Raw genomic sequence first — 13,932 nt, 5'->3', positions numbered from 1 at the left:
ATGTCCCTGAGGTGAATAGGCAGCCAACGAGCATAGTTTGTATTATTGTTGGAAAAGAAGTAGGGTATCAGCTCATGCAATGCCTGGCAGTAGAGGACAAAATTGGCCTCACGGAAGGACCTGATCAGTAGGAATATCACAAGTTCCATAGACAACACCATGTGCCAAGAAGTGGAACTGTGGACTGCTGTCTTCATGAAGGTCACACCACTCCTCAAACTCTAATGCCTGCTCATTGTTGTTTGCTTTCTCAGCACAGTAGTCAGTGTATGCTGTCCTCAGGAGTTTGTACAAACTAGAGGCTGTAACCTGGTGCATCTGCCGTGTCCTGGTTACACTTGCAGCTGACAGGAAGGATTCTGCAGTTCCAGATGAAGCAACTCCTGCCTTCACCAGAGCTCCTGTCCAACCACTGCCATGAAGAAGAGTACCAGAGATGTCATTGCTGCCATCTCAATGTGGAGACCACCAAACATTACCAGATACTTGTCTTCGCCATACTGATCAGGCCAGGCCACTGCACCTGCTTTGCTACGGCATAGATTGGCTGATCAGCTGTGATTATGGGTATCTGTATGGGATTCAACTAGGTTCGGTCTCCCTACACCTAGCCCGATCATTCATCCAGTGCCATTTAAGTCCCGTGTGATCTGTACACCATCCGTGATGGACCTTACATGAACCATCATGTACAGCCCCCATACCCTTGGCTCGGCTCTCCCGCTGGCACATCCTGTCTATTCAGGTGCGGCTATCTAACTATAGCTGGTCTGGGGCTGTTAGAAAGCATTTGGGACACTAAACTAAACTATACTACAACTACTAGTCTAAGACTACAGGATTAGTAAAGCTGGATTAGCTGGCACTGAACCCCATGCTGAGTTACACAGCAGTGATGTCACCAGTGTGCCCTGGTTGTGTGCAGACATACACTCTTTTACATTTATTAATTTTCCTTCAAAATTGATGAGTTATTCGAAAGAGATGGCCTCATTAGGATCTAAAACCACAGAAACCAAGATCCATGCTTAAAACGATAATTGTTGAACAGGCATTATTTCTCATTATAATTATTGTTTCTACCTTTTCTTGGCAGCCATATAGCCCCCATATTTAAAGGTAAACTGTACTGGGAAGCTACAGAAACATAATATTCACAAGAAATAGTATGGAAGAGCTTTACCATATTGCTAAAGCAAATACATGCCATTCTAGTGAAAAATTAGCCAAAATCTGTCGATACTGGCCAGCCATCTTGGAATTTGGCTTTATATTAAATTTTTTGTGGCCAGCGCCCTTTTTTATGATAGAGGGAACTTTAAAAGCACTTGTGCAAAATTTCATGCTTGCTTCACTATCTGAACGATTCTTGTGAAATATGCAATTATCTGCTGCACTATCTCAAGTTCTACTTAGCCAAGACCAAGGAAACTAGAGGCTCATCGGACAATCTGTGGTGTTCGGTGAAGAGACCTGATCTTCCCATGTCCAAGAATGCCTTAGCATTCTTTTTAAGAAGTACTATTAGAGAGGCTCATTCCTCCTGCCTAGAAGGTGACATGAGACTTCTGAAAGTAAAAACTCATGAAGTTAGAGCTATCGCGACTTCGGTGGCTTTCCAAAAGAATATGTCTCTGAATGATATTCTTGGTGCTACCTTCTGGAGAAGTAATTCAGTGTTCACTTGATCATTACTTGCGGGATGTGAAGAACGACATTTGAAGACTGCTCTTAGCTGGGACCGTCGTTTCTGCAGACACAATGTTGGGAGAAGAAGGCAATACTCATCCTATCCTTTAGGGGTTAGGTTGTATTTTTTATCTTGTTGTTGTTTATTTTTGGTTGTTGGGTGGCCATTGAGATGGACGTCCCAATTTTTTTTTAGCCTATGCTAGGTTCATTACCTTAGATAGGGCGGTCAGGTGGTTAGTCGTTGCTCCTTCTCCCTCTCTGTATGGTCGCATGATCTAGTCCTATTGTGGTCACGCCCCCGTGGACAGGTCATCTAGATCTCTCCAGCTTTATAGGTCCCTACCTTGCTGGAGACTAGATAAGCAGAAGCAGGCTTGGGTGACAGATAACCTCGAAGTCAGCTATGCTAACAGGTAAGGAACCAAGGCGTCAATTGCCTACATTTATTTGTTTCCTAAATCCTATTCTGTCTCTTCCCACCTCCTACGGTGGGATTCAGCTATATATATATCTGGCAGGTAAGTGTCATGAACAAAATTATATTTTAATAATAAAATAAGGTTTGTTCATACTTACCTGGCAGATATATATACTTTTAGTGCCCTCCCCTCCCCTCTTGAGACAGTGGCACTAGAAAATCTGAATAGAAAATGGGAATGGTTCCCGATTCCGCCTCCCAGCGGCGGGAATGAGTACTAACCACCTGGCCACACTGCGTGTGCCGCATGGTTTTGAAATTCTGTCGGATTTCGGAGAAATACAGCTATATATATATCTGCCAGGTAAGTATGAACAAACCTTATTTTATTATTAAAATATCATTTTTTCATATTTTCCATGCTATAATTACAACTTTTTGCATTTCCAAGGGGCAGGACCCACATCCATTCCTTCCATTGGAATTTGAAAGAAACAAGCAAGGGTCAAGCAAGAGTAGTGAAAGACCTGTTAGCAATAACAGAAAAGAACAAACAGGACCTACAATGGTGAAGAGGTCCACAGAATCATCTGAGGGGACTACAAATAAGCCAGTCAGCTCTGGAGATGTTAGTGTACTCAGACGCGTCCTGAAGGGGCTGGGGTGCCCACCTAAATGGAAGGTGCATGTCAGGCAAGTGGTTTGGAATGGAACATCAGGGACACAATTTCTTGGAGATGAAAGCAGCCTGTTTAGCTCTACAATAATTTCAGGAGTGTGTACAAGGCAAGACCACAGTAGTCATGAGCGATAACACCTCAGTTGTCACTTAAACAGAAAAGGAGGAACGATCTCTCATGTACTGAATCAGTTAGCAGTAAAGAGACATGAATGGCCAGAACTCAAGGGACTGACACTGATGGCCAGATACATCCCAGGAAGGAACAACATTGTAGCAGACACACTAAGCAGGCTGGACCATATAGTGGGTACAGAATGGTCTCTGGATCAAGCAGTGGCAAACAGACTCTTCAGATTGTGGGAGGGTCCCACATTAGATCTGTTTGCGACATCATGGAATCACTAACTGCCTATTTACTGCTCTCCTGGCCCAGATGAAAGATCTGTCCTTCTAGGCACCTTCCAACATCAGTGGGACAACATGGATGTTTACGTGTTTCCCCTGTTCAGCCAGATCCGGAAGGTAATAAACAGGTTGGCGGCTGAGTACATTGAGCAGTAGCCTCCCTCCAACTTCACAGATGGAGGCTATCCAGCAACTGCTTAAAAAGAAAGGCTTTTCAGGAAAAGTTTTAAGTCATTGCCAACTCCATTAGACAGTCCTCGCTCAACCTGTATCAGGGGAAGTGGAAAGTATTCCTGGGTTGGTGTAGTGAGAGGACTCTACATCTCAAAACAGCTGTAAAGGATGAAGCATATTTCCTCCTTTTTCTGAGACATAAGAAGAACCTCTCTGTCTCAGCAATTAAAGGTTACAGGGCTGCCCTCTCTAAAGTGTTTAAAGCAAGGGACATAGACTTGTCAAAGTCATGGGAATTATCAGACTTGTTGAAACATTTTGAAAAAAGTTGCTCACCTCGAGTTTTCAAACCGCCTGAGTGGAGTGTTCAGTGTTCTTCATTGACAAAGTCTCCATTTGAATCGATCAAGACTGCTTTGGACCGAGACTTGACGTTAAAAACAGTGTTCCTCTTGTCATTGGCATCGGCGAAGAGGGTTGAAGAAGTACATGCCTTTTAGTACAAGGTCACTCACCCTGTGGTTTGATGGAATTAGGGTTTATATTCCATGCAGAGTTCGTAGCATAGACTCAGAACCCCTCCACATATAACCCAAGGTGCGGTGGCTTTTCCATTCCCTCTCTCAAGGACTTCGTGGGAGACAATCAAGAAGATATGCTACTGTGTCCGGTTAGAGCTGTGAAAGTCTACCTGAATCAGACAGCCTCCCACAGACTAATGAAATGTAGGTTGTTCATTAGTACAGGCTACTTTTCTGTTGAGAAATCTATCTCCCTCCTAGATGTGAGTCTCCTATATATGAAGGAGTAGGGAGTATTTGTATAGGAACAAATAACAAATTAAAAATAAAAATTTGTATTTTTCCCAGTATACGAACCTGCACCTTAATATAGTTAAAGTTACTCACTTCTTTCCTCCCCTCTTAGCTCGATCTCTCTCTTCTCATGCTAAGGTGTTACAATCTTATACTCAGGCTGGTTCAGCAATTGACCAAGCGAGGACAGGCTCAGACCAGGGCAGATTAGGGCAAACAGGAAGCTAGTGGGTTTCAGTAGAACTGAGTCCACATTTAGCCGAGTCAGGCGAAGCGCACGGGAATCTCCTATACCTTATATGAAGGTGTTGGTTCGTAAGTTAGAAAAAAAAAAAATTTTATTTTTAAGTTGTTATTTTTTTTAGTCTCATGAAAACTAACATGGGCATTGAAAGCTGTGTAAAATTGGTATGTATGCTGTGAAGTATACAGAAATGTTATTGAGAACAAAATTTTTTTGATACGTTCGTTCAGTGTATATACTACATCGAGTTTGTGACATTTTAAATAAAAGCCTTTTGTATTTGCTACCTTTCCAGCCTTGGTAAAGAAAATTTAACTTCAAAATTACCTTGTACTCGGGAAAATTGTACCAAGCCTTCTAAATCTCAGCAACGCGGGACTTCCAAACCAAAGGAGTTACTTGGGAAAAGCAGCTCAAAGGATAAATGCTCCCATTCAAAATCTGGATTGAGTAGGGCTAAGAAAGAAGTGAACAGCAGCAAAATTAAGAATAAAGGAAAGCTACCAAAAGGACACGTTGATCGATAAATGTTATTTTGTATTAAGTGAATTACTGTGTGAGAGTAACTTATAATTATCTTTGTTTTTATGTATTGCATTACAAGAAGTTTATTGCTGAAATTTTTGCAACTTATAAACACCTCTTTGAGTGGATTGTATTGATTCACTTTGTTGTAATGATGTTACAGTACATTGTTAAGGTTGATATATGTTTGTGAGAGAATGGAAAATGCAGTATTACAGTATATATTTAGCTTTGCAATATACATAAAAAATCAATGGCTACCAAGTTTTGTGGATTGTGTAAATATTCAAATGAAAGTAAGTTTTGTCGAGTGTGATAATTATTATTGGGATACAATATGTTTGTGTGATGAAACACATTCCATTCCCAATAATGTTTAGGAGAATTTTATTTATTAAGGGAAAAAATTGATTACCATCATTTCCTAAAAGATTGGAATTTTTAAAATCTTGGCTTACAAAATTGTACACTGGTAAAGCATGGTTTCCCTTTGGTTGGTAAGCATTTTTTAGTAAAATACAGAGGCTAATCTGTGAGGTATTTGAAATCTCAAATAATTTGCCATACAGGTATTCATGTTGCATAGAGCTAGTAGACAGGTTGGTAATTACTGGCCCATGTCATTAATTACCTACTGAATGATATTAAGTGTCAGTCATTCCTTAGTGTACTGTATAAGTCTTAAACTGATTAGGATAAATAACTGACAAATTAATCCAAATAATGTAGCCAGTGATACTGTTGAACTACAAACCATCCACTCTGAAGTGAAAGTGACTGCTGTGGTTACCCTTAGTGTTATTATTATTATTCAGTCATTGAACCCTGTCCATATGGAACAAGCCCACAGGGGCCATTGACTTGAAATTCAAGCTTCCAAAGAATATAGTGTTCATTAGGAAGTAAGAGGAAGTAAAGGGAAATACAGAAGAAGAGATACCACTTATTAAAAAAGAAAAAAAAATAATAAATAGATAAATAGATAAAAATGTATCAAATTGCAAGAAGAATAGTATTAGGGTAGTAATGCGTTGCATTTTCTTTTGAACTTCTGAAGTTCCAATTGCATGACATCCTCTGGGAGGCTGTTCCACAGTCCAGCGGTGTGAGGAATAAAAGACCTCTGGAACCGAGAAGTTCGACAGTGTGGCACATTTACAGCATATTGGTGCTGCTGTTCAGCGAATCCGGTTGCTCTCGGCAGAGAAAGGGGATCAGGGATCGATTGTGAATGTGAAAGATCGTTATTGAAAGTGACAAACAAGAGACCATCCATCATGCTCCAAGTCATAACTGCTATTATTTGGAAACAAACCAACTACCACGAACCACTCTGTCTAAAAGAGTTAACCTCTGGCAGAAGCAAACATCCACACCAGAGAACAGTACTCCAGTAAAGGAAGTACAAATGACCTAAAACAGGTTGCATTGATTTTATCACTGTTATAAATATATGAGACTATATGAACAATACCTAAGTTTTTGTGTGGCATTTGCTGAAATTTTCATTAGATGTTTCTCAAAAGTTAGATGTCTTGGTTCACAGAAGATCCCGTCCACAGCAACTTGCTGCTGCCTGCCTGTAAGGAAATTTTGAGGTATACACTAAAAACAACAGTGGACCAAGTACACAACTCTGTGGAACTCCAGACGCAATAAGTCATGGTTCGCTAAAGATCCTATCAACAGCAAATCACTGCTGCCTACTTGTAAGGAAATCTTTAAGTAAACCAAAAACATATCCACCAACCCCAAGGTTCTGAAGTTTATTTATAAGTGCCTTGTGATTTACCAAGTCGAAAGCAGCACTAAAATCTATTTGAATTACTGTACTCTACATTCGTGCATCTAGATTTTGTTTATTGTATTGTCTCTCCTTTGTATGTTCCATATACAGTATATGGCCCTTAGCTGAAATAAAGGATTTTATTATTATTATTATTATTATTATTATTATTATTATTATTATTAAAACCCTTATCAAGGTTCTTATGCAAATGGCATGTAAAATATAAAAGAGTATCACAGACTCGTAACTTCATCCTAGATGCATATTGACTCTCAGTTAACAATCCTTTGGATTCCACATACTGTACATGTAAAGTGGCGTAAATGTGAGTTTTTCAGCAACTTTAGAGAGCACAAGGAGAATAAAATTTGCCTGTTGTTACTGCAGTCTGCAGATATGCCACTCTTTGTGACAGGCACTGTATTGCTAAACTTGTGCTCATCCGCAAAGATACTACGTCAACAGAATAATGTATATAATCTACTAATCATGGGAGCATTGGGAAGAAACCATCAGGATCTCCTCCACCCCAGTTATCAAGATTTTCAAGAATTTTCTTAACATCTCTTGAGCGAAATGTAAATTTTGTAAGAACAGGTTCAGGATGACAAGTATCAGGGAGAGAGGCAGCCTCAGCTGATTGGTTAGCTTCAAAAGCTCAATGAAGCAGTTCAGCCTTTTATTTTCTCAGAAAAATCATCCACTATTATGCTTTACAGATAGATAGATGGGACTTTTTAGTGACTTTGAAAAAATGGGTATACAGTGAAGGACCTCAGTGGTGAAAAGTAAAAAGGTCGGACAAAGCATAATAGTGGATGATTTTTTTTTAGAAAATAATAGCTTTGCAAGAGCTGAGAGATGGCAGAAGAAACCTCTGTAAGCAAGGGGAAGCAGGAAACTCCTGTTTCTACTCAATTTAAGTAATTTTCCTTGTTTGGTGTACTACCTTACATTCGTCTCCACTATGTTTAAGAAAGATTTAAAAAGTAATTTCTTGGTTTTCTCTGGGATTTATCTTCCAACAATCTGGATGGTCTATCTTAGGTCATTCCTGTCTCCACTTAATTTAAGAGAAATTTGAATGTTTTCATGGGTGATTTGCCTTCTGACGTTCATGGCTCCACTCAATTGATTTTTTATTTATTTTAAAATGAAATAATCTTACAAGAGCTTTGTATGGTTCCTTGGTTCACTTACCTCTTGATACTCCTGTTCCCACTCAAGAATTATTGTAAAAAACATCTTGTTTCCTTGGATAAAGACCTCACGGTCCTCTTTATATTCTATTTAAGAATTTTTGTCCGGAAACTAGGAAGCTTACCTCTTGACTCTCCCATCTGAAGGTTTGTTTACCTCTCGTCAACATTCCCTCTTTTCTTCAGTCTGAGGATGGTTTGAAGAGACATTTGGAGCTTTCCACCGGTGCTGTCCCTCCTGATGCGCCAGTTTCCATTCAGCTTAGGGAGATTTCAAAGGACATTTATCTTAAAAGCAGCTTTGTAGCTTTCCATGGGTGGCTTATCCCCCAAACTCTTGTTTCCACACAATTCAAGATGATTTTCAAAGAAATATATAGGTTTCTATGGTTAGTTTACTTGTCATACCCTTTTTTGCATTTAATTAAGAAATAAAAAACCTGGTGTCCGTAAAAAACTTTTATTAAAAAGCTTGGTTTCCGCTCATGGATTTACCTCACGGTACGCTAGTTTACAATAATTTTATAATTATTTTCACAGGATCATATATAATAAAAAAGAATTACGGAAGAAACAAAATTTTAAACTCACTTAATCTAATGTTGTTACTTGATTGGTATGAATTATGTAAAAGTCATTTACCACATTGAATGATTAAATATATTGCCTTTGTAGAGCATCTCTCCAAAGCTGTGTGTGATAGGCATCAGATTTCTTTAAATTCAATGGCAAACCAATTCATTTCAGACAGTGAACATTTTTATTTAGAAGCATATTGTATGCCTTGAATTTGAAACCTTTGGGGCCATTTTATATATATATATATATATATATATATATATATATATATATATATATATATATATATATATATATATATATATATATATATATATATATATATATATATACAGTATATATATATATATATATTTATATATATATATATATATATATATATGTATATATATATATATATATATATATATATATATATATATATATATATATATATATATATATATATATATATATATACTGTATATATACTGTATATATATAGTATAATTTTTCCTCATCACAAGGGTTTTTCCTCTTTTGGAAGGAGTGGTGTCAGAAGAGTACAGCCTTCTGGTTTCTCAGGAAGTCTTTCTAGATGAAGTTGCAAGCCCCATGCCCTTTCAGACACTATACACTTTTACAGACAGCAGAGTAGACTGGTAGGTGGTAGGCCAGGGGCGGTCTTCGGGCCTAGCAAACATGAGCTAAGTGCTACACAGCCAAGACCTGTCTCCCACTGAAGCTGATTGCACCTGCCAGAGGTTTAGGTGTGTAGGGGATTGCCACAATCATACATCACATTTCTACATCTTCCGATTTTCATTTATTTGTAAAGGTTCAGTAGTATGAATACAACATAATATACAGATGATAAATTGTGCAACCTAAGATTGGGACTGCTAAGTTTTGCAGTGCTGTAGGATAAATTGGCAGCAAATAAAAAACAAGCAACAAGTAAGTTTTTTTATTTTGTCTCCATTTGTATAAATTCCTATTATTATTATGTGGTTTTACCAGTTATATACCGCAAATGTATATACTGTGTATGTATATATATATATATATATATATATATATATATATATATTTATATATATATATATATATATATATATATATATATATATATATATATATATATATATATATATATATATATATATATATATATATATATATATAATGACAAACAATATTTCAACATGATGTTAATTCATAGAACTGAGATGAGAACCTTTTAGGGAATACAAATCATATTTTACAAGCTTTTCAGAAATGTAATTTATAATCAAATCCTTTTATTATTAAATGAGAAAGCTTTGATGATCAGATTAATACTGGCCTGAACTGCTGTGATACACAATGCAATTTCAGCAAGCGTTAGGCTGGACACATTGAACATTGTCTTATATATAGGTTACTGAAATTACCTTGAAAATTTTCATGATTTGTTTCCCGTAAACGATGTATCTCATAATGGGTTTTCTGTTTACTCGAATGAAATCTATATACAATCTAACAGATAGAGAGAGAGAGAGAGAGAGAGAGAGAGAGAGAGAGAGAGAGAGAGAGAGAGAGAGAGAGAGAGAGAAGATATTACCTGGTCGTTGAATTGAAGGTAAGCATTATAGGAAAGAATTCCGCTGAGGAAAATGCATTTGCGCATTTAGTTACATGCCAATTTTTCATTAACATTTGAATTCGGTGATGAAAAAAAGAAAGTGTTTACTTTAGGAATAACAGTGCTTGAGAATTTTTGCGACTGCTCAGCGGATTCTTGCTTACAAAGTACTTAGTAATTGTTGAGTGACAGACCAGATGAAGTTGCTGTATATCTTGTCGAGGCGTTGAACGTGGATTTGATATCCGGAATAACTGACAGTGGATAGACTGAAGGAAAAGAACTGATGTTAGGAAACTCGCAGGAAGTCGTCCGTGGTAGTCATTTCAGCAGCGAATGCACCGGTTGTTCGCATTGGAAACGCGGTTTCATGGTTGTCTAGCATTAGTCTGGTGTCATTCTCAGGGATATTAAAGCAGCATTGATGTTCTTGACCTCTTATTCTTATGGACTACTATTCTGAAGTAAACTGTCTTAGATTTGGATGTATTTCATCACATTCTTGCACTGTACTTGCCCCTCACGGCTTAAATCGTGTGAGGTGTATTGCCTTTGGCAGCGTCTGTGAATCGTAGGGTTACAGCGTGTGAGTGGTGCGTTCGCTGCTCGTCTCGCTTTCCGAAAACGCATTAATTTTCCTCATTGTAAGAATAAAAACAGCAACTGTACGGAAATGCAGCGAAAATGATGTTATAATAAGATTAACCTCAGCAAACTTTAATATGAATGATTTTAGAACACCCGTAGAGCTTTTATACATGAAATACCGGCACATAAATTCAAGATCTTATATAAAGTTTTAAAATGTTGATCAAATATGACATAACAGCATACAAAAATACAAAGGCGAAATTTTCAGGAAAGTTTTATATTGCAAACATATAAGTACTTCTGAAAGGACGTCAGTGTTAACAGAACAAACGTCCTCACGTAAAAGGTAGATGTGCAGTGTTGGCTACAGAGTTGTATTTGATGCTTCTATATATATATATATATATATATATATATATATATATATATATATATATATATATATATATATATATATATATATATAGACATTTTATAATATATATATGTAGATATATAATTGTATATATATATGATATATACAGTATATACATTTTATAATATATATATATATATATATATATATATATATATATATATATATATATATATATATATATATATATATATATATATATATATATATATATATATATATATATATATATATATATATATATATATATATATATAGAGAGAGAGAGAGAGAGAGAGAGAGAGAGAGAGAGAGAGAGAGAGAGAGATTGGTATTTACTTTTGTAGTCGAGTCCAAGAAAATAGCACTCGGTTTGAGTAGGAATCGTACTTCCAGCTGGTATAGTGTCTTTAGTAACGTATTTCCTATTCTTTATGTGTACGATGGGACATTGTGCTTTTATTCAACTTCCCATCATTAAGTATATATGTTTTTTTCTTAGTTATTAGGACTAATTTAAAATGAAAAGTAGCCAACACCATAAAACTACAAAAGTACAGTATATGAAGAATACATATTTATAAGTACATAAAAACACAACGTAAGCCAACAACAATCTATGTGAAGAGAAGCCCTTTTGATGAAGGGGACGATATCACAGCAGGTCTCTCCTAACTCTGAAAACGAAATGCCTTTTGCCCTTGCTGAGTTTTCACACCTGAAATTGAGGAAGCTCCTTAGATTACATCACTCTTTGTACAAACACTTGCTCAGCGGAGTCTCTGAGCTTTGCTTCTTAGCTGTATTTTCACATTTCCACTCAGTTTCCAGTTTTCATTTGGAGTTTTTGTGTGTGAGTGTGTGTGTGTGTGTTTTTACATGCATTCAAAATATACAGTATATATTGTCTGTATTTTATGTGTATTGTAAAGAAAGAATCAGGTCCAAAAGTTAACTGAAAGAAAGAAGAAATCAATACAAGGTTACTTTGATTTTATGATTCTACTGGACGTCTGATGAATATGATTGTTTACGCAGGAAATAGGAGTGGTGTAGGTTTTATACACACATGCATATATATACAGTATATATATATATATATATATATATATATATATATATATATATATATATATATATATATATATATATATATATATATTGTGTGTATGTGATTATGTGGGTGTGTGTGATTGTGTGTGCGTGTATAAAATTGAGGGATGACTTCTTTGGCGTGCTAGGGGTAGCTGCTAATGAAGTGTTCGGAGAAGCAATATTAGCTACAGCAGGGACCCCTTGAGCCCCACTCAAAGTTGGTAGTGTTTTCATTCGAGTGGTAAAACTTCTTTGAGATAAGTTTGGTCATCTGTACATTGGCTCTCTACTTTGATGATATAAACTGTTCCTACACCAGAAATTCTGTTAGATATGGGTAATGAAGTTGAATTGTTCGGAAAAGGTCAATGGGTTGATAATACGCATACAAAGAAACGAAATATATTGTATAGAGTCAGGTTCCAAGAATAACCGTCCGCAGTTCAGAACTTCATATATTTGGTCAGGCAAGATCAAAGTTTGATCGGGTATCAAGGAAAACATAACATAAGAGAAGTTCTGACAGAGGAAGAAGCAGGAGGGTGTTTGATTTCATTGGGGAAACTAAGAAAAATACCAGTTGAGAGAATATCCTTTTCGGGGACCGCGAGTCATCGTTTTTCTCAAATATCTTTCAAACTAATTATTTTTTCGAATTGGTACTTTGACACAGTGTACAAGACACCTTCCGCTAATTTTTGGTAATATAGTGCATTCTTAAATGGCGTTAGTTAAGGCGTTTACTCTGGACTTTTAAAGGCAAAGTCGCATGAGTCAGCAGGCCCAAACTGCGCAATCGAACGTCTGTTATCCCTTATAGACGGGAAAGGGGTTGGGGGCGGAGATGGGGAGGCGAGGAAATTGGGTTGAGGGAGTGGTGTGTAGGGATGTGAGAGGGAGGGGCGGGATGGGGATAAAAGACATTCGAATGCATAGTTTGGCGATGCTTGGCAACACATAGTAGGGCTCTGACTCGGTATTCAAAAGGGCTAGGAGTAGATCTTATGCTGCTTACTACTAATAATGCTACAACTACTATTATGTTGCCAAGTGCCTTGAGAATAGAGCACTGTTAATACTTGGAAACGGATCATGATAGGATGTTTTAAGGTGGAAGAGGGGATTTGTCTGGTATAGGTAAATGAATGTTTAACCAAACTTGAACCTGTTGGGATCAGGACATCGTTCGCCATCTGAGACATATTGGACAAGTTGCAATTAAAACTCAGATGTCAGTTTTTGCAGACTGACTCAGTACATAAAATGTACTTTCCCATGGAAGTGGGAAAGTGCAATATGGTTTAAAGTTGTAACTCTCATAGGGACGGTTGAACTTTATTTCTAGGGAGAAGGATATTGTTTGTATTGGCATGAAAGTAAAAGAGCAATGAAAGAGTTGTCGAGAAGCCCTTCATTTACCGAGAAGAATGTCATTGACTTATATCTCCGAGAGCTCTTAGAAAGATACGGAATAATAATAGGCTTAGGGCCGACCAGAGACTGAAAGAGGTGGCTGTCAAGTGCAAGAGAAATCCATAGGGTCAGGATTATTTCTCAGGAGGGGACGAGACACCGCGCCGCCAGCCTAGGATAGAATCTTGATTTCTTTCTGTCATGCAATCAGTGACCCTATTCGTATTTAGGATTTTCATCGTAGGATAATCTTCAGATTCTTTTGGACAAAATGTTTGCTTAAAACCTCGTCTTTTTAACCTCTGAAGTGATTA

At 37.1% G+C, this 13,932-nt stretch overlaps 2 protein-coding genes across 3 annotated transcripts in view; one reads left to right on the top strand and one right to left on the bottom strand.

The window, feature by feature from the left end:
• The window catches only part of LOC136838616 (BRCA1-associated RING domain protein 1-like), a 30,252-nt gene extending 23,362 nt beyond the window's left edge, over window positions 1-6,890 (top strand). The window contains exon 3 of the mRNA XM_067103886.1: window positions 4,726-6,890. Coding sequence (XP_066959987.1) covers window positions 4,726-4,957 — 232 coding nt within the window. The 3' untranslated portion in view covers window positions 4,958-6,890. The remainder of the gene's footprint in view (window positions 1-4,725) is intronic.
• Window positions 6,891-11,393: 4,503 nt separating this feature from the next.
• The window catches only part of LOC136838615 (uncharacterized), a 130,242-nt gene continuing 127,703 nt past the window's right edge, over window positions 11,394-13,932 (bottom strand). For both annotated transcript variants that reach the window (XM_067103884.1, XM_067103885.1), the window contains one exon: window positions 11,394-11,828. The gene's annotated coding sequence lies outside the window, so the exon portion shown is untranslated. The remainder of the gene's footprint in view (window positions 11,829-13,932) is intronic.

The sequence above is a fragment of the Macrobrachium rosenbergii genome, chromosome 5 (genome assembly GCF_040412425.1).
Source record: "Macrobrachium rosenbergii isolate ZJJX-2024 chromosome 5, ASM4041242v1, whole genome shotgun sequence".
NCBI classification, from domain to species: Eukaryota; Metazoa; Arthropoda; class Malacostraca; order Decapoda; family Palaemonidae; genus Macrobrachium; species Macrobrachium rosenbergii.
Note: the sequence above shows the minus strand (reverse complement) of the source record. Positions and strands in the feature narration are given on the sequence as shown.